The 25,853-nt window shown below is 45.3% G+C and overlaps 5 protein-coding genes and 1 long non-coding RNA gene across 21 annotated transcripts in view; 1 reads left to right on the forward strand and 5 right to left on the reverse strand.

The window, feature by feature from the left end:
• Positions 1-1,197: 1,197 nt before the first annotated feature.
• On the reverse strand, positions 1,198-3,085 carry kctd12.1 (potassium channel tetramerisation domain containing 12.1). Its single transcript, XM_034561940.1, has one exon. The coding sequence runs from the start codon at positions 2,475-2,477 to the stop codon at positions 1,611-1,613; it is 867 nt and encodes a 288-aa protein (XP_034417831.1). The 5' UTR covers positions 2,478-3,085; the 3' UTR covers positions 1,198-1,610.
• Positions 3,086-5,693: 2,608 nt separating this feature from the next.
• Positions 5,694-8,104, reverse strand: LOC117750364. Its single transcript, XR_004611798.1, has 2 exons — positions 8,045-8,104; positions 5,694-7,924 (listed from the first exon to the last, which is right to left on the reverse strand). It is a non-coding gene; the product is annotated as an uncharacterized LOC117750364 (long non-coding RNA).
• Positions 8,105-8,472: 368 nt separating this feature from the next.
• zgc:162944 (uncharacterized protein LOC569993 homolog) lies at positions 8,473-10,839 on the reverse strand. The gene is made up of 4 exons (XM_034561550.1): positions 10,601-10,839; positions 9,870-10,041; positions 9,494-9,692; positions 8,473-8,723 (listed from the first exon to the last, which is right to left on the reverse strand). Exons 1-4 carry the CDS (start codon positions 10,793-10,795, stop codon positions 8,528-8,530), a joined length of 762 nt encoding a protein of 253 aa, XP_034417441.1. The 5' UTR covers positions 10,796-10,839; the 3' UTR covers positions 8,473-8,527.
• Positions 10,840-11,322: 483 nt separating this feature from the next.
• Positions 11,323-15,256, forward strand: cln5 (CLN5 intracellular trafficking protein). The gene is given in 9 exon segments (XM_034561256.1): positions 11,323-11,471; positions 11,760-11,957; positions 12,607-12,781; positions 13,424-13,513; positions 13,516-13,606; positions 13,609-13,651; positions 14,095-14,144; positions 14,147-14,181; positions 14,183-15,256. Coding segments are annotated over 8 exon segments (990 nt in total). The 5' UTR covers positions 11,323-11,471; positions 11,760-11,853; the 3' UTR covers positions 14,585-15,256.
• Positions 15,257-17,470: 2,214 nt separating this feature from the next.
• Positions 17,471-23,126, reverse strand: fbxl3a (F-box and leucine-rich repeat protein 3a). Its single transcript, XM_034561257.1, has 5 exons — positions 22,835-23,126; positions 20,155-20,548; positions 19,907-20,029; positions 19,039-19,210; positions 17,471-18,585 (listed from the first exon to the last, which is right to left on the reverse strand). The coding sequence occupies exons 2-5, from the start codon at positions 20,545-20,547 to the stop codon at positions 17,945-17,947; spliced, it is 1,329 nt and encodes a 442-aa protein (XP_034417148.1). The 5' UTR covers position 20,548; positions 22,835-23,126; the 3' UTR covers positions 17,471-17,944.
• A 1,040-nt stretch (positions 23,127-24,166) lies between these two features.
• mycbp2 (MYC binding protein 2) overlaps positions 24,167-25,853 on the reverse strand; it is a 58,416-nt gene continuing 56,729 nt past the window's right edge. For all 16 annotated transcript variants that reach the window (XM_034561301.1, XM_034561295.1, XM_034561297.1 and 13 more), the window contains 2 exons: positions 25,238-25,403; positions 24,167-25,105 (listed from right to left, as the gene is read on the reverse strand). In XM_034561301.1, coding sequence (XP_034417192.1) covers positions 24,990-25,105; positions 25,238-25,403 — 282 coding nt within the window. In that variant the 3' untranslated portion in view covers positions 24,167-24,989. The remainder of the gene's footprint in view (positions 25,106-25,237; positions 25,404-25,853) is intronic.

Below are 25,853 nucleotides of genomic sequence, written 5' to 3' on the forward strand. Positions count from 1 at the left end.
ATTAATTTAATATTTTTCAAATGAACTCGTCAGAGAGGCTTGCTCGTGCTCAAATAGCTGCAATGGGACTACATCTCTAGACTCAAAGAGCATGTCCATTTTAACCAGTAGGTCCATTTGACCTACTGGTTAATGTGCATGGAGTAGAAGCTATAGTCATTTAGCCCTTTTTCCCAGAACTGATATTTTTGATAAACCATTGTAGGAAAAAATTAGTAATGGCTCTGTACAATTTAAGTGTCCCAGTGAGCCAGCGTGCACAATACCAGGACCTTTAATCGGAGGCATCTAAATGGAATTCAGCCGCCATCGTAGTATTGTTTACCCATGTGCTCCTCTTACTGTGACTTGCCAATGAAATGGTCCTGCCTATATGCCAATAAACATATATTGAGTCTGTGTGTCCACAACGATCCCCAAACAGATCCCCATCTCAACAATATTTTCAAGGCCAAATTGAACCAGACGGATGTATTTAGAACATGAAACCCAAAAGATGTTCCTGCTTAGAGGATGTTCCCCCGACCCACACTGGGGGTTTTATCACTGCCTCTGGTCCATAAGCCCCGGAGTCTCTCACCACCCATGGCTCCAAATATCCAGCCTCTTTGTCGTGTGGATGAACACACATAATCCGGCTCTGGCTGTACACTGCTCTCGCAACAGAGGTGCACCAAGTCCCCTCTCCATTAATTCTCCCTGGCAGACCAGACCCTCCTATTCATGTGCAGCTGGACCCTCTCATTAGTTACACTTGAAATAATAATGACATCATGTGTGTGCAGCTGCACCATTTGCATCTGTGTGGCAGGCGCCTGAATTTGTGTGACAAAACAAAATAAAAGTGAATAGGTGGGCACGGGTTCCACAGTATTTACAGGCACACCTCTACTCAGGCGTGGAGGTTGTCGTAAGTCAAAGCGGTGACTGATTGAGCTGGCAGCTTCGGTGCCGGGATGGCGTTCACTGGGCAGTGCATCTCCCTTTGAGGCTCTTTGGTTCCCCACGGAGCAAAGTTTAAAAAGTCGGAGGATGAATGCCAGTCGGCTCTGAACTGCACTTTGTGCCGGCGTCGAGAAGAAGATAGGATGATTGGCAAAGTGCGCCCAGAATAACCGAGCACAAGATTTTATTTAACCTTTTTTTTTTTACAAACACAACTCTACCGAGCAAGCAGATACACTTAGTCATGTCAGCAATAGAACTGGGATGCATTAGAGCCTATTGGATGGTACAAGACTTGGCCAAAAACATGTGATCAAGTGAAGAAGTTACAATGACACTGAATACTAATGGAGCTTCTTGAATGCTGCTCAACTCACACAGCAGTCAGAATGGGCTGAGACATTCATATGCAGTTCTATGACGTGGAGAGATGGTGGCATCTCTGTTGGGGTGTTTTCCACACTGCAGGGAAACGTGTTTCTTGGATTTAAAATGATTTCTTTTTTTTTTTTTAAACACTGAGTTGGCAATACTGCCATTCTTAGAATAATGGAACAATATGTTGCAGTCACTCGAAATTCAACACAGCAGACGCAAGACTATATTAAAAAGACATTCCCCTCTAGATTATGAAATGTCTATTTACATCAACCTCGACCTGCTGGTTAATCCCGACAGAAGACATATTCAGTGTAGCTCGTCCAGATTTTGTCCTCGTTCGGGTCATTGCTGGTGTAGGCGCACGTGCCCGTGGAGCTGCAGGCCACCATGTGGAAGCCCACCTCTGTCAGCTTGTCAAACGCCTGCTCTAAAAAATTATACTTGAGATAGTACCGGGACGTGTATCTCTCCGGGGGCCGGTCCGGGTCCCTGCTCTCGTTCAGGGTGTCCCCGAACACCTCTTTGGCCAGGGCCGTCTTCCCGCACACCGTGATGCGCGCCACTCTCCGGAACTTGGCGTCGGTCTGGATGTCCCTGCCGATGGTGTACGAGCCGCGGTATCCTATCGTGATGTAGCCCGACTTCCTGGAGTCCAGCGACGGGGTGCGCGTGGCCCCGCCGACCGACACGACGCGCAAAGTCTCCGCGCCGCCGGAGGGGCCGCCCTGCTGCGCGCCGTCCTCCGTGTCGCTGTGGCCGATCTCCTCGCTGATCGAGTTGTCCTTGCTCACGCGCGGGATGAGTTGCTTGGCGAGTTCCCGCAGCTGGAAGAAGTCGGCCTCCCTCTGCAGACGACTTTTCTCCGGGAAGTAGTCCGGCAGGACCAAATTCAGGTCGCGGAGATAATCTAGGATGTAGCGGAACAAGAAGCCGTCCCTGTCCAAGAAGAAGCGCCCTTTGCTGTCCCTCGCCAACTCCTTGGGGGACTTCTTGTTGAACATGTTCCACAGCAGCGAGTCCGGGACGGCGATGAGAGTCGTGTGCCTGGTGACGTACACCTGTCCGCCGACGTTCAGCTCGATAATCTCCGAGAACGGGGAGCCGGAGTCTCCGCAGCCGGGCACTGCGCGCTCCGTGTCGGCCAGTGCCATCTTCTCTGAGCCGCTGCACTGATGTGGGGGGCCAGTGGAAACACTGTGCAGCCAGGTGGCAGCGGCTTGTTTATGAAGCCTTGGGTTTACCACGTGCGTGGGTGCGCGTGCGCGATGCGGGGCTCGACTGTAAAATTAGCATTTATTTATAACATGTCCAAAAGAAATATAGAAGCAAGCGGTGCCGCGTGCACGTCAGAGCGCATGAAGCTCCCTTTCTCCCTCTTTATGTGTGTGTGCGCGCGCGCGTGTGTTTGTGACAAGAGAGAAAGAGGAGAGAGAGAGACAGAAAAAGAGACAGAAAGAGAGAGAGAGAGACAGACAGAGAGAGAGAGAGAGAGAGCTAATCCAGCCTAGTCTCCTCCAGCATCTCTTGAAGGAAGCGCCACATCTGATTATCTGATTATGTGCCTTTTGTTTTGTTTTTTTCCTTCCTTGTTTGGCATAAATATAAATGCAGTCCACCTCCTGATGATTATTTAATTAAAGCCACAAATCACGATGAGATTTGTTTTTCTTCATTCTTTACAAATCCCATGTGAACACTCCATCCAGAAACCGTGCAGATGCCCGGAGTTATTCCAGCGCTGACATCAAGAAATGGTTCGAAAATATGGAAAGAGTGACACCCATTGTAACTCTGATGGAAATGCAGCCATCTAGAGTAACACACACACACACACACACACATACACACACACACACACACACACACAGACACACACACACATACATACAGGGACAGGGATGTCGTATGTGTACAGATTGTAAAACCCTCTGAGGCAAATTTGTAATTTGTGATATTGGGCTATACAAAATAAACTGAATTGAATTGAGTACACACACACACAGACACACACTGACAGACACACTCACACATACACACATGCACACACGCGCACACACATACACACACATGCAGACACACACACTCACACACACACAGACACACATGCAGACACACACACAAACATACACACGAGCGCACACAGACACACACACATAAACACACTCACACACAGACACACACAGACACTCACACACATACATACACACACACACAGACACACACACACACACATACATACACACACAGACACACACACATAAACACACTCACACACAGACACACACAGACACTCACACACATACATACACACACACACAGACACACACACACACATACATACACACACGCACACACACAGTCTCTCCAACAGCCCTTTGAAGAAGTGAGGATGTGCAAAACTGCTCACTCTCAAGGTTTAAAATTAAAATTGGCTATCCCTAAGTGAGATGAGTAGAAATATTCAGATATTGCATCAACTTCTGCATCACAGACATTCACACATGCACACACACACACACAGACACTCACACAGACATACATACACACATGCGCACACACACACACACACACACATGCAGACACACACACACACACACAAACAGACACACACACACAGACACACACACATGCAGACACACACACACACACAAACACACACACACAAACATACACACACAAACACGCACACACCCTCTTGCTGCCCAGTGAATTTCTCTATGCTCCATTTAAGTGATGGACGTACACGTATCTGGTGTATCATTGTATTTTAGTAGATATTCAATAGTACATTTATAACATAGTTTGGAAATGTTGGATTGGCACACATTAAGTTTTATGTTAAAAAAAGACCAGCGCAAAGGAAGCACAACAACAAGATTTACTGAAGATGCTGACGCACAGAAAGGACGAGGAATAAATCTACAAGACATCCGTATCGGAAGCCCTGTCTTAACACCAAATTGGACATGGATATCATTATCCATGTCCAATTTTCAATAACTAATACTTGTGTGTCTGTAAGTATTTTGAGAGCAGTATTTCCCAACCAGGGCCACTTACCCCGCAGGGTCCATGTACTCCTGCAGTCGCCACGGGGCGCACGTCAAGATTGACTAATTAACTTACATAAAAAATGTAAATTGTGTTGAAACATATATCCATTTATCTCAAACTAAACGGCCACATTGGATCACAAGCTGGTGTGAGGCTGATCATTCGTACATTCACAGTAACTGTGAGGCTGCCCGTCAACCTGGACTGTCCCTGTAACTCCACTGTGTCTTCACTGTAGACTGACAACGAGCTTGAAACTGATAACTGAACAGTTAGTTTTACGGATTGGTCGACGAAGGGTTACTTGAGTTCATCTGATATGGATGTCGGATAGAATTGAAGTTAGCAGTGGTGGGATTTAACCAAGTACTATTTACACTTTATACTTCTACTCCATTACATTCAAACAAGGCTCCACATCGACTAAAATGCTCATTTGTTAGTGATATATAATAACAAAGTCAAAGGAGTTATTCTGCAATTCTTTCACTTTTGATACTTCAAGTATACATTTGGCTCAAAGCACTATATTTCATTTTGAATTCAGGCCTTTTTTATGGGGTATGGACCATGGAATTTCTACTTCTTCCTGTAAAGGATCTACTTCTTCCACCGCTGAATGGTTGTTCCCCCTGTGTCGACATACACACTTGAAGGATGTAAAGCTGTCTTTGCACAAAGTCCCCACCCTCTTGTCCTGGGGTTGTCAGCGGCAACTCATTTCCCGTTAAAAATTTCTCGTGGCAGAGAGCAGAATTTCCACCGTCTGTTATCACAAAACTGGTTGTGATGACATCTTTACACTTTGGGTATTTTATTCACAGGATTAAATACAGCCAATGAAAAAGAAATACTGCATGTATTCACTGTGATGTTTTTCTTTTCTTTTCTGTCATGTGATTTCCACATAACACACACGTCTTTCCTTTTCTTTTTTAATAACCTTTCCGCATCAAAGAAAACCATCCTAGGATGTTTAATATGTCTGGGTCACGGTTTTTCAGAAAAACCTAGAGATTGAGGAGATTTCCCAATACGTTCCGAATAATGAAATGAAAATGAAAGAAGACGTCCAGTCATTGTGAAAGTTCCCACTTCTCCTTCTGGAGGTATTTAGGTATTAAGTCACTTTGGAAATTCGGGAGCCCGGCCTTCAGCCACTGTACCTAACCCTATAAAAGGTAGCTGCATTCACGTTTTGTCAAGGACGCAGCTGAGAGACAACAATGCTACGCAAGGTACAACTGCTTTTCTTAGCTTACATTTTCTCAACATTTCATTATATGGGATTAAATATAAGCACTTTTTTTGGGGGGGGGGGGGGGGTGTTAAAGAATCACTAGATGCAGCACATTTGAACTTCTTCACCTGGTTTGACCTTTCACAACTGCACCGTCTCTGTGGAGGTTTGCCTCTGACTGGCCTTTGTTTCACCTCTGCAGGGTATTACAGCGAGCTTTGGAGCTGCTATCCATGGCCTCTCCCCCCCCCAGCTGACAGATGGTGTGATTAACAGGAGCAAAAGGATGATGCTGGACGCCCTGGGCGTCGGGCTGATGGGAACCAGGACGGCTGTCTTCAACAAGGCTCTCGCATATAGCCAGGTACGGAAAGGTGCCTCACTGATCAACTGCACCCACTGAAATATGGCTCACGACCGCATCATATATAAAAGAAGAACATATTTAATGAGAGATTTGATCTTCAGTAAAGTAGGGTTGAAAACAGTTTTAGGAATATCTGTCAACCTGTGATCATCTTCATATCTTTTGGGCCTATCACAAGTCGTCTGTGTTGATCAGAAACTAAAGTAGAAAGCTACTGAATGTCAAATATCTTTTACAGCTGAGACAAATAGTTAAACTACTGTTTCCCTTTCTGTTCTATGAGAATTCAATAAATTGATTTGATCCCTTTTAGGTTTATTTATGTAGTCATGAGTGTATGTGTTGGACATGGGTCGGAACGCCTCTTCCATATGACCGCACGCTTGTCCTCATGTCGCTGTCTGATTGCAGATGTTCCGGTCCGATGAGAGGAGCAGCGTTTGGGGTAAATCGGAGCTAACGCTTCCTCCTTACTACGCTGCATTCGTCAATGGCGTCGCGGTAAGGCCGCTCACGTGAATGCACCCTGATGGACATAAAACAGAAGCGTGACACAATGATTTTGTGTCTGACCTCCGTCTCACTGTCCGGGAATAGGTTCACTCCATGGACTTCGACGACACCTGGCACCCCGCGACCCATCCCTCGGGGGCTGTGCTGCCCGCCCTGCTGGCCCTGGCAGAGACTCTGCCCAGACGGCCCTCTGGTCTGGACCTGCTGCTGGCCTTCAATGTCGGTATCGAGGTGCAGGGCAGGCTCATGAGGTTCTCGTCGGAGGCCTACAACATCCCTGAGAGGTGAGCTGTTCAATACCAAACATCAGACTCTGAGTTGACGTGCCAAAAGAAAAAATAAGAAAAAAAAGGGGAGAAAAAGTTGTTTTCAAGCAGTATATATTATAACTAATATATGTTCACTATAATCTGTTGAATATTCTTTTGATTAATCAAGTGATCGTTTGTCTTAAACCTTGCTTGTTTTGTCGGACCAACAGTCTAAATCTCAATGATATTCAATTAATTATCACATAACCAGTAAAGGTGTGGTATTTGTGCTTGAAACATTTACTTTTCATTAATTAACTATTCATTAATCTTGAAGAATGCTGTGTTGAAGTCAAATAGAGCCTAATGTTTGGGTCCTCCGCCAGATTCCACCCCCCCAGCGTCGTTGGGGTGATGGGTAGCGCTGCAGCCTCGGCCAAGCTGCTGGGTCTGTCCCCGGCTCAGTGCGCTCACGCCCTGGCCATCGCAGCCTCCTCTGCCGGGGCTCCCCTGGCTAACGCCGCCACGCAAACCAAACCTCTGCACATCGGAAACGCTGCTCGGAAAGGCCTGGAGGCCGCCCAGCTGGCCTGGCTGGGACTGGAGGGGAACCCGGCCATCCTGGATAATAACTGCGGGTTCGGGGTTTACTACAAGGACTACAGTCCGTCGGCGATGGCGGTGTCTGCCTCCGCTGACTTTAAATGGATCCTGGAAGACCAGGACGTGGCCTTCAAGCGCATCCCCGCTCACCTGGGGATGCACTGGGTGGTGGATGCGGCTCTGGAAGCACGCGCCAAGCTTGAAAACACGGCCGGGAACTTTGACCTCAGCCAGATCAGGCAGGTCACCCTCAGAGTGCCTCCATCCAAGTACGTCGACTGCCCCTTTCCCACCACAGAGCACCAAGCCAGGCACTCATTCCAGTTCAACGGCTCCTCTGCCCTGCTGGACAACGAGGTGACGGTGTCCTCCTTCAGCAGAGCTCAGATGAACCGGCCCGCTCTGAAGGAGCTCCTGTCCAAAGTGGAGGTGGAGACCCCCGAAGACAACCCACCCAGCTTCGACAAGATGTACTGCGAGGTCGAGATAGAAACGGAGCGGGGCCAGAGTCACGTAGCCAGGTGCAATACCTTTTACGGCCACTGGAGGAAGCCCCTGAGTCAGGAGGACCTGCTGGACAAGTTCAGCGTCAATGCGTCCTCAGTGCTGTGCACAGAGGGGGTGGAGGGCGTGATCGACGTGGTCGGGAACATAGAGAGGGTGAGGGAATGCTCCGTCCTAAGTTCATACCTGAGAATGACCAGCGGTCCAGAGGAGCAGCGATACAGCACCAGGAGTTTGTGATCATACAGATCACATCTGTGTGAAGACATTTGTTTTTTTACATTTCCACAACAATGACACTGTAAAGGTTTTATATTCAGCATTTTTCTTCTAACGGAAGTGAGAAATACAGCACGCTGAGAAAGTGAACTTTAAACATTTAATTTAGTTTTTTGTTTAGTTATTTTGTACAATACCATAGCTGCTGTTTGTTTTCTAAAACTCTGATGAGCATTGCCACATTGACACTGATCCACTTCATCAGGACAGACACCGGTGAGATTGAATCACAGAGATTTAAACTAAATCAGAGCATGTGGTGCACATCACTCCTACAAACATGTACTTTGATCAAGGGGTTCAGATCATTCTCTGCCCCCCCCCCCCCCCCCCCCCCCCCCATTGCCTCCCCCTCCTTCTGTTCTCTTCTCCATGCGAGTTCTGGGACAATCAAGCGCGTTTCAGCACGTCCTGCACCATCGCCCCGATGCCATCGAATACCTCGTGTATCGGAGCGTTGCACATGTACGCGGCGGTGGTGACCAGCTTGTTCTTCTCGTCCACGTGGCTCTCGCCGACGCCCTTACTGACGTGCTTGCAGCCCAGCTGGCTGATGGCCGCCGCGGTGTCGGCCGTGTCGGGATACCTGAGAGGGGCGAGAGAAAGAGAGAGAGGCGCCGCACAACGGTGAGCTGCTTAGGACAAAGTTATCGAGACGGAGTCGGTGAAACTCCCCGAGCTGTGTGGGCCTACAGGTGATGTTATGAACCCAAACACCAGGGCGTTAGATGTTCCGACGTTTATGGGATGTCCACAACAAGTATAAAGCAGAACTAGTGGTTATTTATTCCGTGGTGAACGGCGGAAATAACTGACACGCCCCCTTTTCCTGCGGTTTATAGACAAGTGCGTCTTATTTATGTACAATTTCTTTTTTCTTTTAAAAATTAGCAGGTGCGCTCTATAGTCCAGAATTTACGGTACCTGTTACCTGTGCATTTTCTGAATAAAGGGTTGGAAATTAATGCTTTAAAAAAAAAAAAATAATCCAATTCATCGAACAAATAATCTACAGATTAATCTCGATTATTAAAATAATCGTTAGTTGCAGCCCTACTATACAGCTGATGTAGTGTGGAGCAGCTATCCACAAGCAGAGATGAGGAAGTCTGGTGAGCTCATCATCTAAAAACACCTTAAGCCCAGTGTTGTTTTTCATTTTCAAACTCACAGTCTCGAGCACCAACTGATGCAGACTCAAGTGATGTCACTTGAGGCAATTTATCCGGCTGCACACAGCTCCCTGTGGAGCCACAAAAGGCTGTATATGCAACTGATATGCAGCCGTATTGTGTGAAGTGACCGGGGTTCCCCCCTTAAGACACGTCTCGTCTGCTCGGCTAAGTTAAGACTCACTTGTCGTCCTTCTCGATGCCGACGGTGACCTCGCAGCCGGGGAACACCTTGGCAGCCAGGACGGGCGCGATGCAGCAGAGGCCGATGGGCTTCCCCTCGCCGTGGAACGCCTGCAGCGCCGCCTTAACGTCGTCATTCACCGAGCAGTCCTTCCCCTGCACGGCCCACGTGCAGAGGTTCTTCGCCGCCCCGAAACCACCTACGAGGCGTTGCAAAGAGTTTGATTATTAGAGCCGTTTAAAAACACTCTGTGGTAGGTCAAGGAGAAAACGTTTATTATTCAGGAATATTATTGGTTAAAAACTCTTTTCCAGTGTATTGGACTATCACACCGACCATAGGGCGAGATCTTCAGCGGTGCTGTTGACCAACTTACCCGGGAATATAACGGCGTCGTGGTCTTTGACACTGAGGTGAGCCAGGTCCTGGATGTTCCCGCGGGCCAGCCTCGCGCTCTCCACCAACACGTTGCGCTTCTCCTCGGACGGCTCGCCCTTCAGGTGGTTCACAACGTGCATCTGGTCAATGTTGGGGGCGAACATGTTGACCTGCGGCAGATAAAGCGACGATCAACGAAGAAGCTGGTGGGAATTTCTTCCAGATACTAATTCATACATCTGTCTATCAAATGTGAATAAATAAGAGAAAATAAACATCACAAGTTCCTGAACTCATCACATGATGTTCACTCTGTGCTTCTTTTGTGAGAACAACATTCCCAGAAACTGAAGGTATTTAATTAAATGGGTCACAAGCAGACTGAATTAGTAATGATCTAATTAGTAATTGTTCATATGAATTATTACTGGTGGTTGTACAGAACTCACCTTAAGAAGGGAGCTCTTTACAGGAAGTAAAGTGACCAGTGAAATGCCCTTATATGGGCATGTGAGTATTGTGTTGTGTGTTAGTTGGAGGGCAGTTTGACCTTTTGACCTGATCCAAAGCCTGCAGGCTATTCAACCACACAATGAAAACACGTCCACACTTATCTCGCATTGCATCAGCCTCACTGGAACCCACTAGATAACACGCTCGTGCGTGGAGCTCACACACTTCCGGCAGCAGCCTCACAAACAGAAACTACACCGTCGGTGTCAAACTTACGCTCGCGCCTCCTCTGCTCAGGTGGACCAACACCGCGGAGGCCTCGTGGATCTCGCTGCCATCATAAACCCCGCAGCCAGCCAACACCACAGCCACGCGCTTACCCATCTGTGTGACGTAGTAGCTGTTGTTTACTGTGTGAACGGCACTGGGTGTCAGCAGGTTGTGACCACAGTGGCGCAGCAGGGTGAGCATGGCGGACTGTCAGGGGAGAGGACGCCCCCCTCCTTCTTCTACGTCTCCTTCTTCTGCAACCCTCGGCGGTTTCTCTGCGCTCCAGCGCCATCTTGTGTCTGAACTGCAGCGCTGCTGCCGCTGAGGAGACCTCTTCTTTCTGCTTCTGGTTCTACGGGTCCTCTTGACTTAGTTCCATTCAAATTGGCCTCATCTCTGAAATCTGTTTTCTGTCAAATAAATTGTCAATTCATTTCAGAAAATCTATTCAAAAAGAGATAATTTATATGAATTTACATGAAATAATGCCAATGAAAAGTACTGTATTTGTACGGAAAAGGTCAATTTAATAGTATCACTGCGAAATAATAATAATAATAATAACAACAATTATTAAATATGATTATATATATATTATAATAATTAGCACAAAACAATACAAATACTGTAACCGAGCGTTCTGGGTTCGTGTGAGGTTCACTTACAACCGGTTAATAAACGGAGTCGGGAGATCAGACATGTCGTTCAGCCCACAGCTTCACTCTCAATTTTATTTTGTCCCCCCCACAGTCCAGTTACTTTTTCTCTCAACAGCAACCCCGCAGGGACATATCATCTCCAACACCAACACATGAGACAGTCTGTTACACTACAATTCATAGAAAGAAATGTAATAAAAGACACGACTGTACATACTGTAAGTTGGAATTGTTTTTTAATTACTTGGTATGTCATCATATGTATTCAGACTTGTTATCCTCATTCAAATTATGGAGAATACTCATTTTATTTTTACATTTGTTCTTAACATGTTATGTTGTTTATTTAATATAATTGTGTAGCATTAGTCCGGTTACCGGTGCCCAAAAGTGACCGGGGACATCCCGACGGATTGAAAATAGACAAATAAAAAACAATTAGCTTTTGTCCACATTGTGTTCAACTTTGCTTTCACGTGAATAACTGCTGTCATGTGACTTCGTAGCATCAACACAACCACGTGACCAGCGACGAGGAAGTCCATTCGGAGGGGAAGGATCCCCGAAGCTCGTTCTTCTGCCAGGTCGCGAGGCTTCAACATGGCTCACGCGGGGGCTCTGCTGGGTCTGAGCCTGCTGCTGGTGCTTCCGGTAGCCGCTCACTTAACTACCGAAGGACCGCAGCAGTGGCCCGTTCCCTACAGGTACGGGGCTTTCTTCTCTCCGTGCTGCTTCTGCTCATGTGACCGTCAGGATAGAGTTCCTGTCTGGACAACGTTTGGACGTATCTGACAAAGTCTTAAAATACGAGTATTGATCCTCATGCAGGTCTAATGGTGGACTGTTGGCTCTCGGGAGGCCAGTTCACAAAGTGTACAGTCTGGTGCGTTCACATGACTTTGAGAACTTCGGAATTCGGAGAATCTAACTGAATGAGCGCGTGAGAAATCCAATTAAAGTGTTGTGTTATAGTTTGTGTACTTCTTTTTCTCTTTTCAATCTTTTTTTTTCCCAATAATTGCCCCATTTCATGGAGTCTACTTGTGCATTTAATTGAATTCGGAGAATCTAACTGAATGAGCGCGTGAGAAATCCAATTAAAGTGTTGTGTTATACAACACGTTTTAAATTCCACCAGTGGCGGAAAGTAACTAAGTATATTTACTCAACAAGATTTCAATGTTGACGTACTTTACATAGTTTTTTCCACTTTTTGCTACTTTATACTTAACTACACTTCAGAGGCAAATGGTATACGTTTTACCCCTTTACGTTCAGATTAGTAATACAAGATGCAATGTTGCACAGCTGCAATATTACGTGATGTAGTGCACCAATTATCCACATCAACAGACGGTTCGACCGTCGCCCTGCTGTGGACTCTTACTGTGAAGCTGTCTACCCGTTCTGTCCCACCGGAGACCGGGACGGACGGGTTCCCGACATGAGAGACAGTGACGTCATCTCCGTCTACCGACTGCAAACTCCGGTGTGGGAGTTCAAGTATGGAGATGTGATGGGGAAAGTTGTAAGTTCACGGAATCCTCCGGTCACCAGTTATAACCTGTTGCTTATATTTCACCACATTGAGGTCACAATAAGATGGTCTAGAAATGCATGAAACAACCAGGTCATGCTGGTGAAGAGACACTTATAAATACTTATATATACTTATAAAGTCTGAATGACTCATTCTAACTCGTATGTCTTTTGTTTAGAATAAAATGTTTTAGTTTAGAATACAATTTACAAAATAATTCATGTTTTCCTTTTTTTGTCTCAGAGAGATTGATTGAGCTCACAAATAAAATGAGTTGAGTGGCATGACTGTGACAGCCTCACATCTGTAATCTTGTAAAAATGGAAATTAGTCATCACACATGTTTTGTTTTGGTTTAATTTAGTTTGATTACATAAAGGAAGTTATTTACGTAAAGGAAGGCATATTTTGCCAGGAAAAATAATTGTGTAAATCATTTTAAACTAAGAGTGGCCTCCCCCAAAACCACGGACATTCGATTAGCACAGATGTTCTCTGCTGCTCTCTGAGGTTGAGATGAAGATGCGACTGTGTTCTCGGACACAGACGTGTTTAAGGATAGTGTGGCTGTGAGACTTGATTCATGTCCACAAACGGAGAGCCGATGTAATGTTTCTGTTGGGTTCACAGCACATCATGCACGATGCCGTTGGGTTCAGCAGTTTGGATTCAGGGGCCAACTACACCATGGAGTGGTACGAGCTGTTCCAGCTGGGCAACTTGCACCTTCCCCGCATGTCAGGCCCGAGGTGTACGCACCGTTGTGGTGCAACCAGGGAGCCGCCTGCTTCTTTGAGGGGATCGATGACCTACACTGTCACAAAACGGCACCTTGGAGAAAATCGGAGAAACTCACAGGTAAGACTTCATGTGTGTGGGAGTCTTAGAGGCCAAAAGAAAATATAATACCATCTTTCAATTAGAATCCTATTAATTTGTACGCAGATGATGTTCTTTTATATTTGAATGACATTTCTTTCTCAGTACCAAGTCAGACATTTTAAATGAACGTTTTGCATTATATAAATATAATCTGTCCGCTTTTTGGAGGCACAGTAGCGACGTGGTCTCCAAAACATGCGGTTCAGGTGACTGATAATCTCTCCAGTGTCATCCAATGCCTTTTTCCCATTGCATTCTGGGAACAACTAGAACACCTTCCTTGGCCCAGAAATAAACTGCTTGGGATGTATGCACTTTCACAATGCTGCTCTGGCCGCCATGTTTCGACAGCCTCCCTTTGTTGGACTTCCTGCTCGACGCGCGCTGCTTATTAAACTAATTCATCTTTCTTTGCTCAGGGAGCCAGTTCAATGACGTGGCCCGTGGGTCCAGGACGACAACAACACCGGATCTACTACGAGACGTGGACCGTTCGCTCCGGGACCCGGCCCCAACGCCACGGTGTGGTTCGAGTCTTACGACTGCTTCCAGTTTTGTCCACTCGCACGTACAGGAAGACTGACTGAGCTGGGATCCAAACTAGCCAGGCAGATCCCAGACCAACTACACAAGATCTACCTGTACAGCGGAGAGCCCGCCTACCTCGGCAACGACAGCGCAATATTTGGGCAGCCCGCTCTGAAGAATCTGGCCGTGGACATCCGGAAGTTCTACCACACATTCAGGCCGCACCAGTCGTTGGCCGACTTCGCCATCAGTCTGTTGGAGGCGTATGAAAAGGTCGTGATAGAGAAGAGCTTCTACCTCTACTACAACTTTGAGTACTGGTATCTGCCAATGAAGCCTCCCTATGTGCAGATTACCTATGAAGAGGTGCCTTTGCCATAACACTTTATTTTCATTAACAGTCAACCTGTTTTTAATTGTTTCTATTAGTTGAGTGAGTCTCCAAAAGCCAAATATGTTAACAAGATAGAGAAAAACAGCAAAGAAATGTTCACGTTGAAGATTTTGAAAAGTTGTTGGTGATCAAAGTACCTTGAGGCATTCCTCATAACTTTTACAAAGCTATTTATTCGATATCTTGAATTGTTGACTTAAATTCAGCTTGCAGTCTTCTTCTTGCCCGCATTTTGAGTGCTCAGAAAAACATGGACATTTGAATATCTAGAATTCCATGACAATTGGGCAAACTGAAGATTATTTGATATGATCAAAAGTTCAGAACGGCTACTAAATAGTACTTGTGGTGAGATTATTATTTTTGATTTAGTCTTTTCTGAAGAGTGTGGAGTCTAAATCAATCAAATGTCTCAGAGTAGGAAATATGTACAATGTCATTCTTTCTACGTATGAGATGGGCTAAGAGGTGCACTGCACCAGGCCATCATTCAGATTGGTACAGGTCTACTATAGTTTGTGTACTTCTTTTTCTCTTTTCATCTTTTTTTTTCTCCAATAATTGCCCCATTTCATGGAGTCTACTTGTGCATTTAATTGAACTAATTACAACGACTGCAGTGTTTTGGAAAATAATAAAAACAGACGCAACAAAGAGTACATTCACAATGTTTTTTATTGTCAGTACAAGATCACGCGTCTAAAACAATGTTAATTTCAAGACGGGTGACCAGTAAAGTAGACCGAGCATGTTCCCAGACTGAAGCCAAACCACGAGGACAGCATGGTCCACACCAGTGGACCCCCCACCACGGGGGTTCAAATAATAACGGATGAGGCTTCTTAACGTTGCGCTTCGTCTGGATGCAAATGAAACCGCGTTTAACGGTAAACCTTACACAGGGTAAAGTGATTAGAACCAGTACAGGGTGGAAACACGACACCTTCACTTTAGAGCCGTTTGACCGCACACATTCTGAAACCGTTGAGATGCACAGGAGCACAGACAGTCAGCACGGCGTCACCTTGGTTACACAAAACACCACACGGATAAAAGGAATGGAGTCTGGCTCAAAGCCAGGGTTATGTACAGCTCTATTGACCTGCTAGCCTTGTCCACAACTGACGGCTTGTTCAACTTTTTATGAAAAAAACATGCCAAATTCTATCTCTTCTTTAGTTGGATTGAGACTCCAGCCAGCGATCTCTCCTTATTTGGTTGACCTACCGGGTTTCTGCAGATTTCTACCACATTTAAATGTAAGCTTTTCCCTAAAGCCCGAGTCAAAGTAAGTCTAGGATTCACATCCGGAGACTGGAGAGAGAACCATGCGAGTTGAGACTACTTTCTTTTCCTGAAAGTCAAACGGGTGTGGAGCAACTTGTTGTTGAACTGCCGTACTGGAAGATGAATCATCCTTCAGACCAAACCCAGGGCAGCGTTTGATTCACTAGCTGTTTTGGATTTAAATCTCTTGTTAAAATCTCCTGTGTGCTGAGAAAGGATTTAAAGCCTGTGGCAGTGGACTCAAAACCGTGAGACCACCACATGCTGCTGGCCTGCTTGCTGGTTCTAGTGATTGCTTTTGAGCAGAAAAACCCAACGTGATTCCAAAAGCAGTATCCATATCAATGAATTCCACAGCTTATCTTCTCCTAGTGTAGATGCTACAGTATGAAACATATCCATCCAACTCACTCTGGTGTGTATAAAAGACACCAGCCGTTGGTTAAGGAAACTTCAAACCCTGACATAGGGCAAAATCAAGAAATAAGTACAATTCTAGTCATAATCAAAAACACACAGCGTTTTATTTACAGATGCATTTGTCTTCCTTCTTAAAAAGGGGAAAATAAGTTTGTGTCTACCATCTGACAAGACCAAATCTCTTTCGACTGAAATTAATCTGTGCTTTGGACAGCAAGGTCCGTAAAGATGATGAAGAGATGGACACCGCCTCGTCTCCTGCAATCACGGCGTGGTGAAGCACATGTGGGCTAACAGGAGGACACGCAACACACAAGTTGAGGTTTAGAGGCAAACAGCAGAAGATACGAATGAATCATATTTAGGGAAATATAAGGAGTTCAATGCACCCGAGAGACACAAAGGGGTAAGTTGTGCATTTCCGTGCGTGCATTGTGAGCTAATCCCCGCAGAGACATCTGTTGAAGTACTACGAAGCAATCGCATTCTTTTCTACCTCCAAATTCAGACATTTGTGCGCTATCTATATTTACATAGAATTATATCTCTTTTTTTCATATTAGTAATTATGGCTTTATTACTTTAAGATACTGCCCATGGTAGTTGATTCAACAGAAGCCCGGAACAGTGTAAATAATCGTGAGAATCCGAGTCCAACTAATACAAGTTGGAGCATCATAAAGATTGTTTCTTTAATTTCTTTAGGGCATCATTTTGGTATTCATGTAAGGTGCTTAGGAACTCTGTCCGTACAGAAAACTTATTAAAAACAAAACCAGTATTAATCGAGCCAACTGATGCAGGAACGAAAAACGAATTGTGAATCATTTGGAAAAAAACTGCATGACTGCGATCAACACGGCACATTCACGTCACAAGGAGAGAGAGACCCCCCCCCCCCACACACACACGCACACACGCACACACACACACACACACGCACACGCACACATGCACGCACTCACACGCACACACACGCACACACACGCACACGACCTCTAACATTTTCAACAATCATGTTTTCTTTCTCGGTGCATGATGAGAGCTCGTCGTTCACGCTGCTGCTGCTCTTCTTGATTAAAGTAGTTTAAATGGAGGCGTAGGACCTTTTGCTACATTAAGTCATTAAGTGCCCCCCCCCCCCCCTCCCTCCCCCTCCCTCCCACCGACGACACCTTACAAACTACCTGAACAAAACACCTTCTGTCACATACAATGGACAAATAATACTGCAGCCGTTTTGGAAACCTCTAATGCCATATTTTGTTAAGAGTGCAGAGCTGCTCTCTCAGACTGGAATTAAGTAAAGTGGCCAAGTGGTAATGTAACAACATGCAATTGTGCACCTAATCTTCCCAATTACTCCAGTGTTAAAAAACATCAACATACACACACACACACACACACACACACACACACACACACACACTCTCACACTCTCGTCATAAAGCTCATGTGAAGTTCTCGCCCCAGATGAAGCATGACGTGATAACGCTGTATAGCAGTCAGGTGCCACATCACATCCCAGCCCTGTTTCAAGAGTGTACGCTCTCCATGTCGGCCCCGAAACATTCCACTACGGCTGAGCGTTTAAAGGCTTTTCTATGCAAAAACGTACTGTAGGCCTCTTTGGCTTCACTTTACCAGGTCGGCATCATGTCTGGGAACCAGACCCGGCCCAGGTGCTTCGAGACCTCCCAGTGGATCTCATCCAGGGAGTATTTGTGGTCTGGAATCAGCACCTCCTCCATGATGGACAGCTGGGAGAGCCTCCGGCCACACAACTTGACGAACTCCACGAACGCACTGCAGGAGACCTCGCACTCGCCCAGGCCGATGGCCGACAGCTGGGTGCAGCGCTTGGCGATGCGGATCAGCTCCTCATCCAGAGGACGCAGGCCGTTGGCGCACACCACCAGCTCCACCAGACGGGGGCAGTGGAGGCCGACGCGGCCCAGGACCTCCTTGCTCACCGAGCGACCAAAGTAGAGGTGCGTGACCGGGACCTCCTCGTTGAAGAAAGGGCCGAACTCGTCCTCGTAGAGGAAGAAGTACATGACCAGGTTGAATTTGGGCGAGTGGCGCACCATGGCGTCCCAGCTGGTCTTCTTGATGGTGTGGAAGTGCTGGCCGGGGTTCTCGCTCACCACGTCGATGCGCAAATGTTCAAGGTGCACGTGTTTCTCCGAGGAGAGGGCCAGCAGGAGTTCGTCACTCAGGAGGTGGTAGTTTAGTGCCAGCTCTCTCAGGCCGTAACACTGGTCTGCCACACACAGGATCCCTGCACATTAGGACAGAATGGTCGTTTTAAATCCAGCTCACCGTGAAATATTATTATTATTATTACATTTCTAAGACGGGTTGACAAATATTGCTCCTAAGCAATACAGATGTCGACTATCTTTGCCAGACAAGTTGGAGCTGAATCGGCATTTATGATCATGGCTGAACCATTAAAAAGAAGTAGAAACAAGGACACAGGTATGCGTGTCTGCTAGTCCACAACGTGAAATCACAACACCTTTTGGAGGGCAAGACAAGAAAATGACACTGGATTAAAAAAATTGGAGTTCAAGAGTTTAGGCTGAAGGACTTATGACTCAAAGGAAATCAAAAACCCATGACATGAAAGTGCAACATTGACATGGTTTAAAAATAAAATGAGAGAAAAACAAACACGCGATAAGGCCACTTCCTCTCAGCTCAGCCACCGGAGTGTCCACGCCCACCGTACCTGCCGGAGAGACGTGCGGGCAGCTGCTCATCTTCAGCAGTTTCAGGGTGTCCCTGTTGTTGGCCACCAGGACCTTCAGAGACGGATCGTCCACCGGCGTGTCGTCGATCTTCAGTGAAGACAACGATTTGGAGTTGACAAACACCACAGTCAGGGCTGAGATGAAGTGAGACTGGAAAAAAGAAAAGAAAAGAGAGAATGAGTTATAATATACGGTCATGTTTTTAGAAGAGACCACCATAACTCTATGTTATGTAAAGTGTCTTTGAGTACCTTGAAAAGCGCTATATAAATTAAATGCATTATTATTATTATTAAGATGGCAGGTTGGTTGGTGGGCATATTTGAATAAACTATATTTGGATTGATGGTGACCCATATATTTATTATATTGTTGGTCAGTCCCACAGAAAAATGCAAATAGGACAAAGGATGTTAGTAAAATGAAGTGGCTTCAATAATAATAAAATGTATAGTTGTCAATAATAGACTGACATTAATACATTGTCAGTCGTATAATTAACTGTATCGTAGACGGTGTGTGCATGGACGTTTCAAATTCCAATGAGGATAATGCCACGAAACAAACAATTCATAGTTCATAGAACAAAAATATCACAGTGCCCTTCAGAGTAATGACAAATATCCTTGTCCTTGGCCATGCACGATACAGACACTGCTTTTCAGCCCCAGATAAGAAGAGAATGGAAAAACTATCCTATCGACCAACTATTACCCCGCTCAGCCACAGCATTAAAAAGGCATAAGGCATATATGATGAAATAAAATCGTCAACTATAACGGAAAGAGCTCATTTGATCTGCGGTGTAAATCTGTCCCAGACCCCTTGGTCTTCTGCTAACTGTACCTTTGGAACCTCCATGAAACTGGGCCTGGCTGTAGAAATGAGCCCCAAGGTCTTCAGTGAGCAATTCACCAACTGTGAGAGGATGTTGCACGCTGCTTCTGCAGACTCTGTACTGCTGTCCACCTGGCAGGTTCAAACAAACATGGGCTGTCACTTCAGAAACCTGGAAACAACATGTGCTGGCGAATTGTTAACACGGAATCAGGACGCATATATCAACACAGACACCAGCGCTTTTCCATCCTTACCTTAAAGCTGACATACTGCAGGTGGTTGGAGTGCCTCGTTATGATCTGCTTGATGAGGTCCGGGTGTGTGGCTTTCAGGTAAGAGCTTGCTGGCTGGTTAAGCTCAAACTCAAAGTATCTCCACAGCTCGGGCATGTGGAAAGCCTGGTTCCACCGGCGGCACACCTGAGAGGCGTATGCCCGATCTAGCAGCGGAAGGTACTGGAAGACGTGCAGCAGGAGCTCCTGAGGCAGTCTCACCCAGTCACTCTCTGGTGTCTCACTGGCCTCCTCCTCCTCCTCCTCCTCCTCGGACTCCTCGCTAGTCTGCGTCCGCACCTTCTTGCAAGCCTCCGGTGAGCTCTCGCTGGAGGAGCCGTTGCCGTCCTCCTCTCCTCCTTTGATCCGCTTCATCCTGGAACAGTGAGGTGACGGGTTGGTTATAGTCCCAGACATGTTTAATTACAACACAGCAATCGATTCACTATTAAGTCCATCCCCAACTGATGTGAAAGTAGATCCGAACACCACTTCATTGATCCCAACCTTCATAGATGTACGCATTAGTACATGTTATTGTATGTGGACATCTGTGCTATATGTCTTAATGTATTACACTTCTGCACCAAGTGTAACGTTATTAGAACACTTCCTAGAATAGTTGACGTTATTATTATTCTTTTAATGGATTTTTCTTGTATGCGTTTATCCCCGTTTGGTTGAGTATGTCTATTTTAACCCCCCCCCCCAAGCCGTTTTTTCACAAACATTGCAAAGGTTTGCATACCCAGACTAAACAGACTGTATCTCCTCTACCACAAGAGCTATTTGAATAATTGTAGTTATAATAAAAAGGAAACTTCAGATGTGGAATTATCACCCTATATGTTACTGATTGAGATTAAATGAAGATGGCACACAGCATAAATGAAAAGGTTTCAGGTGTGCCTTGTAAAAAGCACTTACTATGATTATCTCTTTGGATGCAGCTGAAAGGTTTAAACTTCCTCAGCATTCTAGTACAATATATGAACAGTATCTCTGCAAAGTTTGACTTTGAAAAAGAGAAGCAGAAAAAGATTAGAGCCTTGTTAGTAAAGACAGTTTAGGCGAGGCCTCCAAAATGGGTATTTTGGCACCTCGGGCACCATGTGTGCCATTTGAGTTTTCTCATGTTTTGTAAAAAATGAAAACTGCTTTCTAAATATTGTAGCTCATGTTGTGCCGTTTAATTTGATGTGAAACATCATTATATTATGTTGTGATTATCGTCCCGTTATACCTGGTTACAACCACAGCATCCTGGGCGGAAACAAGTTAAAGGTGTCCTATTCTCTCCATAGAAAATACCGCTATATTACACAACCACGTTCCCCGGTAACTTCCCGTTACTTCAGAAGCAACGAGCCTGGATTAAAGCTCGGAGTTAAGACTACCTTTAAGCAGGTAACGTTGATTTTAGCCGTCAATACATAGTTATCATATAACATATATATATATATATATATATATATATATATATATATATATATATATATATATATATATATAAGCAGGTAAAATCAAGAATCACATTTAAAATTCTTCTCCTCACCTACAAAGCCTTGATTGGTGATGCACCATCATATCTTAAGGAGCTTGTAGTACCATATTGCCCCACTAGAGAGCTGCGCTCACTAAATGCGGGGCTACTTGTGGTTCCTAGAGTCCTAAAAAGTAGGATGGGAGCCAGAGCCTTCAGTTATCAAGCTCCTCTTTTATGGAACCAGCTTCCACTTTCAGTCCTGGAGGCAGACACAGTCACCTCATTCAAGAATAGACTTAAGACTTTCCTCTTTAATAGTCCTTATAGTTAGGGCTGAATCAGGTTGAGCCCCTTGATATGCTGCTATAGGCTTATAGGCTGCTGGGGGATGTTTTAGGATACACTGAGCACCTATCTCCTCTTCTCTCTCTCCTTATGGATGAATTTACATCTCTCCATTGCACCTTATTAACTCTGCTTCCTCCCCGGAGTCTTTGTGACTTCACGTCTCATAGGGTCCATTGGACCTGGAGGTGTCTGATGCCTGGTGAGCCGGCCTCCCGCGTTGGCCCTGCTGATGCCCCGCCCCCCCCTCCTCTCTACCTCCTTCTGTTTCATGGATTGGAGTTCCATTCATACATTGTCATATTCATGTAATGTGTTTATGTAACTTTGTAATGCTGTTCATTCTGTACACATGACATCTATTGCTTCTGTCCATCCGGGGAGAGGGATCCTCCTCTGTTGCTCTCCTGAAGGTTTCTTCCCTTTTTTCCATGTCAAAGGTTATTTTTGGGGAGTTTTTCCTGATTCGATGTGAGGTCAAAGGTCAGGGATGTCGTATGTATACAGATTGTAAAGCCCTCTGAGGAAAATGTGTAATATTGGGCTATACCAAATAAACTGAATTGAATTGAATTAACGACAACCTGACTGAAGGAATCAAAGCTCGGGTTCAAGTGAACGAACAAGAAGCCGCTTCCGTAACGAGCGCAGCGACAGCGAGAGCCGAGTTAGCTCATTTTAATATTAGTCAAATGTATGTGCCGCGAGATATTTACGGAAAGCCATCTGTCTCCAAATGATACTTTGCACTTGTAATACTAAACAAACATTATACACAGAATGACACGCGGCTCCTTTCGTGAGGAGTTCGCCACAACACCAGACAGGTACCTTGTTTACACTCCGCTAGCTTACTAGCTAGCTGTTAGCAGGTAAATCCGACAATTGGCACTTCAGCCCGGGCCGCTGGAGGAGCTCCTCCGCGCGGAGCCAGTGACCTGCATCGGAGCACAATGTCCGACCGCAGCGAGAAGGAAAGCGATGGTGAACCCGGAGACGGACGGACACACTCGGGCTCCTCCGCTCCGCTAAGCTACTTCTTTCGCGGGAGTGTTGGCCCCCCTGACTCTGAAATGGCGAAGAGTTGTTGTTGTTGTGACAGCAGCGGTGCACCATGGGACATACAATGCAAAATGGCTGTTGGTAAAGATCGTCTGTTTTTTGAGATGACTCACACAGAAAATATAAATACATGTCTTATTCTTCCAAACATGACATTAACATTAACACAAATAGAAACCCCGCTGCTGACTTCTTTTTTTTATACCCTCGAGTATGTTGCATGTTAATTACTGTGTGATATACTCTCCATCTGATTAATTAATTAATCCTTGTACAATCAAAATTCACATGCACGTTGTGAATGGAGCAATACAAATCTTTAGTAACACCAACACAAAACAAAATAGTTAATTATTTTGAATCCCCTGGATGTTTACACTACCAACTGTCATGTAATGTAGCCCTTACATGTATTGTAGGCCTTCAGTGAGCTTTATTTTGACGTTCAGGGAGAACTGGCTGATTTAGTTTTGCAGGTTGGCACCACAAAATAAACGGCAGAGTAACACATCTCTGTTCTTTCTTAGTCTCTGCTAAGTTGCACGAGAGTTTAAGCATTTTCAAATAAGTAATTACAGGAATGAAGTGTACCACCCACTTTGGTCTCCAGCTCAACAGTGACAGCAGGTCATTCAATGGAAACGCCTCCACTCATTAATGACACAGTGTATACTTTGCGAAACAGAGAACCTGGTTTATTACCATTCGACTCCATCCACCACAGATATTACAGAGCAGATTCACAAGTATTAAGCTTTTTTATATAACAGCAGCTTTTTTTTCTTCCTTTTCCACACTCTGTTCCCCTGACCCCCCACCCCCCCCCCCCCCCTGCCTCCTACTAGGGAAAAGCGTTACAGGTGCACAATTGTATTTGGTGTAAAGACTGGCCCCCCAAATTATTCAGCTGTAATCAGTCTCACTGTGAGGTCTTTCGTTTGTTTTTGTATTAGTTGGATTTTGGTTGTTTCTTTTCTTTTCGACAGAGCTGCAAATAGGATTTACATCCACATTCACTGCAGGCGCCAGGCTCCTCCTCCTCGCCACACAACAAAAGAGATCCGACATTTAGAAGAGGGGGAATTACGACTGTCTACTGTATAAAAATGTACAGTGGCTTTATTGACATACATTCCATAGTTTAAACAGCTGCAAAATAGGAGGCACACCCAGTATTGCACTTCATTAAAACTTCTGGCTCAAAACATAACCCAGAATATCAAACAAAACTGAAGTGAAGAGTAGCAACTTCGGAATACAGCTATTTTGAATAGTATCATTATATACAAGATTAGATAAATCGTACACTATTTTCCTCCCAAACATAATTATTCTTAACAGTCTTATCCACCTTCTTTTCTTTTTTTTTGTCCGTCAACCCATGATGCACTTGACAGTGGAGAATACTGTGCAAGATTACGAAAAAGTTTACATACAACAATATTTAAAATTTATAGTTAGGAAGATGGAAATACGGCATGTTCCTTTTTCTTTTTTTATACCCACGCTGATCCACAGTTGCCTTTAAGCAAACTTATTTCAAATTAAATTTTTAATCTTGTATAGTTACACTTCAGTGATCAGGAGGTGTGCAACGTCTATAGAAGCCGAGGGAGTACAACGGCCGCATGCAAACACGTCACAAGATATTTTCTTTTTTTTCTTCTTTTTTTAAAATTCTATTGTTCTTCCCCCCCCAATTCAGGTTACTCTGAGTCCAAAGGAGCCACAGCTCGTGTTTGTAGCAGAGCCCGGATACTGATGTTGGTAGAGGAGCGGACCTGAGGACTCTTGGCGGAGGGCAGAAACCTGGTCCGGTGTCCAGGAGACTTGACAATGCAGGAGCCAAGCTTCATGGCTGAGCTTCAGCAGCAGCCAGAAATCACAGTAGACAAACTGGTTTTCAGTAGAAGTCTTGTGTTGTTTAGAAGGTGTGGGCATTTCTGCACACCCCACAGCCCAGCGCAAACTCCTCCCCCGTTGGCGGGTGGACCACATGCAAAGGGCACTCTGTACCCTCCAACTGCTTGCCTTTGGGACCTGTGATAAAAAAGGACAAGGACGACATCTTACTTGTGCTTTCTTATAGTTATTTATGTCTGGTATTTGCCGTCAGTCTGACTAATGCAACATTCTCCAGAAGAGTGTAGTCAATAGAAAACAGTTGGGCACCTGCAGGACAATGAGGCAGTTCCTCCTTGGGGACGCTGGTCATCCTCTGGAAGTCATCATGGCAGGCGTTGCAGAAGTGTGTGGTGCCGAAGCAGAAGAAAACGGCCACCGAGCAGCAGTACCGGCATTTATACTCCAGGAAGTCTGTGCCGTGCTTGGAGCACATCTGGTGACAAGTCAACAAGAATAAATGAGGGGAATAGAACATATTGACACCACTTTTAAAGAAACAGTCACACATTTTGGGAAATTTCCTTCTGCGCCCATTGTGCCAGAAAGAGACAAAAAGATTGATCCCAGTTTTCTGGCGTGATGGTAGTAAACCCTGTAAAAACACATGCTTTTTGTTCTGGATTAAACAAGCATAACATATGAATTAGCGCGCTTCAGGGGATTCTGTTACACTCAGACAGAGCCAAGCTAGCCGTTTCCCCTTGCTTCCAGTCTTTGTGCTAAGCTAATCGCCTGCTGATTCCAGCGTTGCATTAAGCACACAGAAACCTTTCCTTCAACTCTCGGCAAGAAAGAGAATAAATATTTCCCAAAATGTCTGAAAAAAAGAAAGAAAGAAAAGATTCTTCTTTTATATTAGCTCCAGTAAAGCCAGGATCCTGCC

Source organism: Cyclopterus lumpus, chromosome 21 (assembly GCF_009769545.1).
Source record: "Cyclopterus lumpus isolate fCycLum1 chromosome 21, fCycLum1.pri, whole genome shotgun sequence".
Lineage (NCBI taxonomy): Eukaryota > Metazoa > Chordata > Actinopteri > Perciformes > Cyclopteridae > Cyclopterus > Cyclopterus lumpus.

Coding starts and splice junctions, on each gene's coding strand:
- fbxl3a (XM_034561257.1), bottom strand. CDS start 20,547: ATGAAGCGGATCAAAGGAGGAGAGGAGGACGGCAACGGCTCCTCCAGC. Junction 20,030..20,154: donor TGCAGTATGTCAGCTTTAAG/GTAAGGATGGAA, acceptor TGAACCTGCCAG/GTGGACAGCAGTACAGAGTC. Junction 18,586..19,038: donor CCCGCACGTCTCTCCGGCAG/GTACGGTGGGCG, acceptor CCTAATGTGCAG/GGATCCTGTGTGTGGCAGAC.
- kctd12.1 (XM_034561940.1), bottom strand. CDS start 2,477: ATGGCACTGGCCGACACGGAGCGCGCAGTGCCCGGCTGCGGAGACTCC.
- zgc:162944 (XM_034561550.1), bottom strand. CDS start 10,795: ATGCTCACCCTGCTGCGCCACTGTGGTCACAACCTGCTGACACCCAGT. Junction 10,042..10,600: donor TGAGCAGAGGAGGCGCGAGC/GTAAGTTTGACA, acceptor TATCTGCCGCAG/GTCAACATGTTCGCCCCCAA. Junction 9,693..9,869: donor CGACGCCGTTATATTCCCGG/GTAAGTTGGTCA, acceptor AACGCCTCGTAG/GTGGTTTCGGGGCGGCGAAG.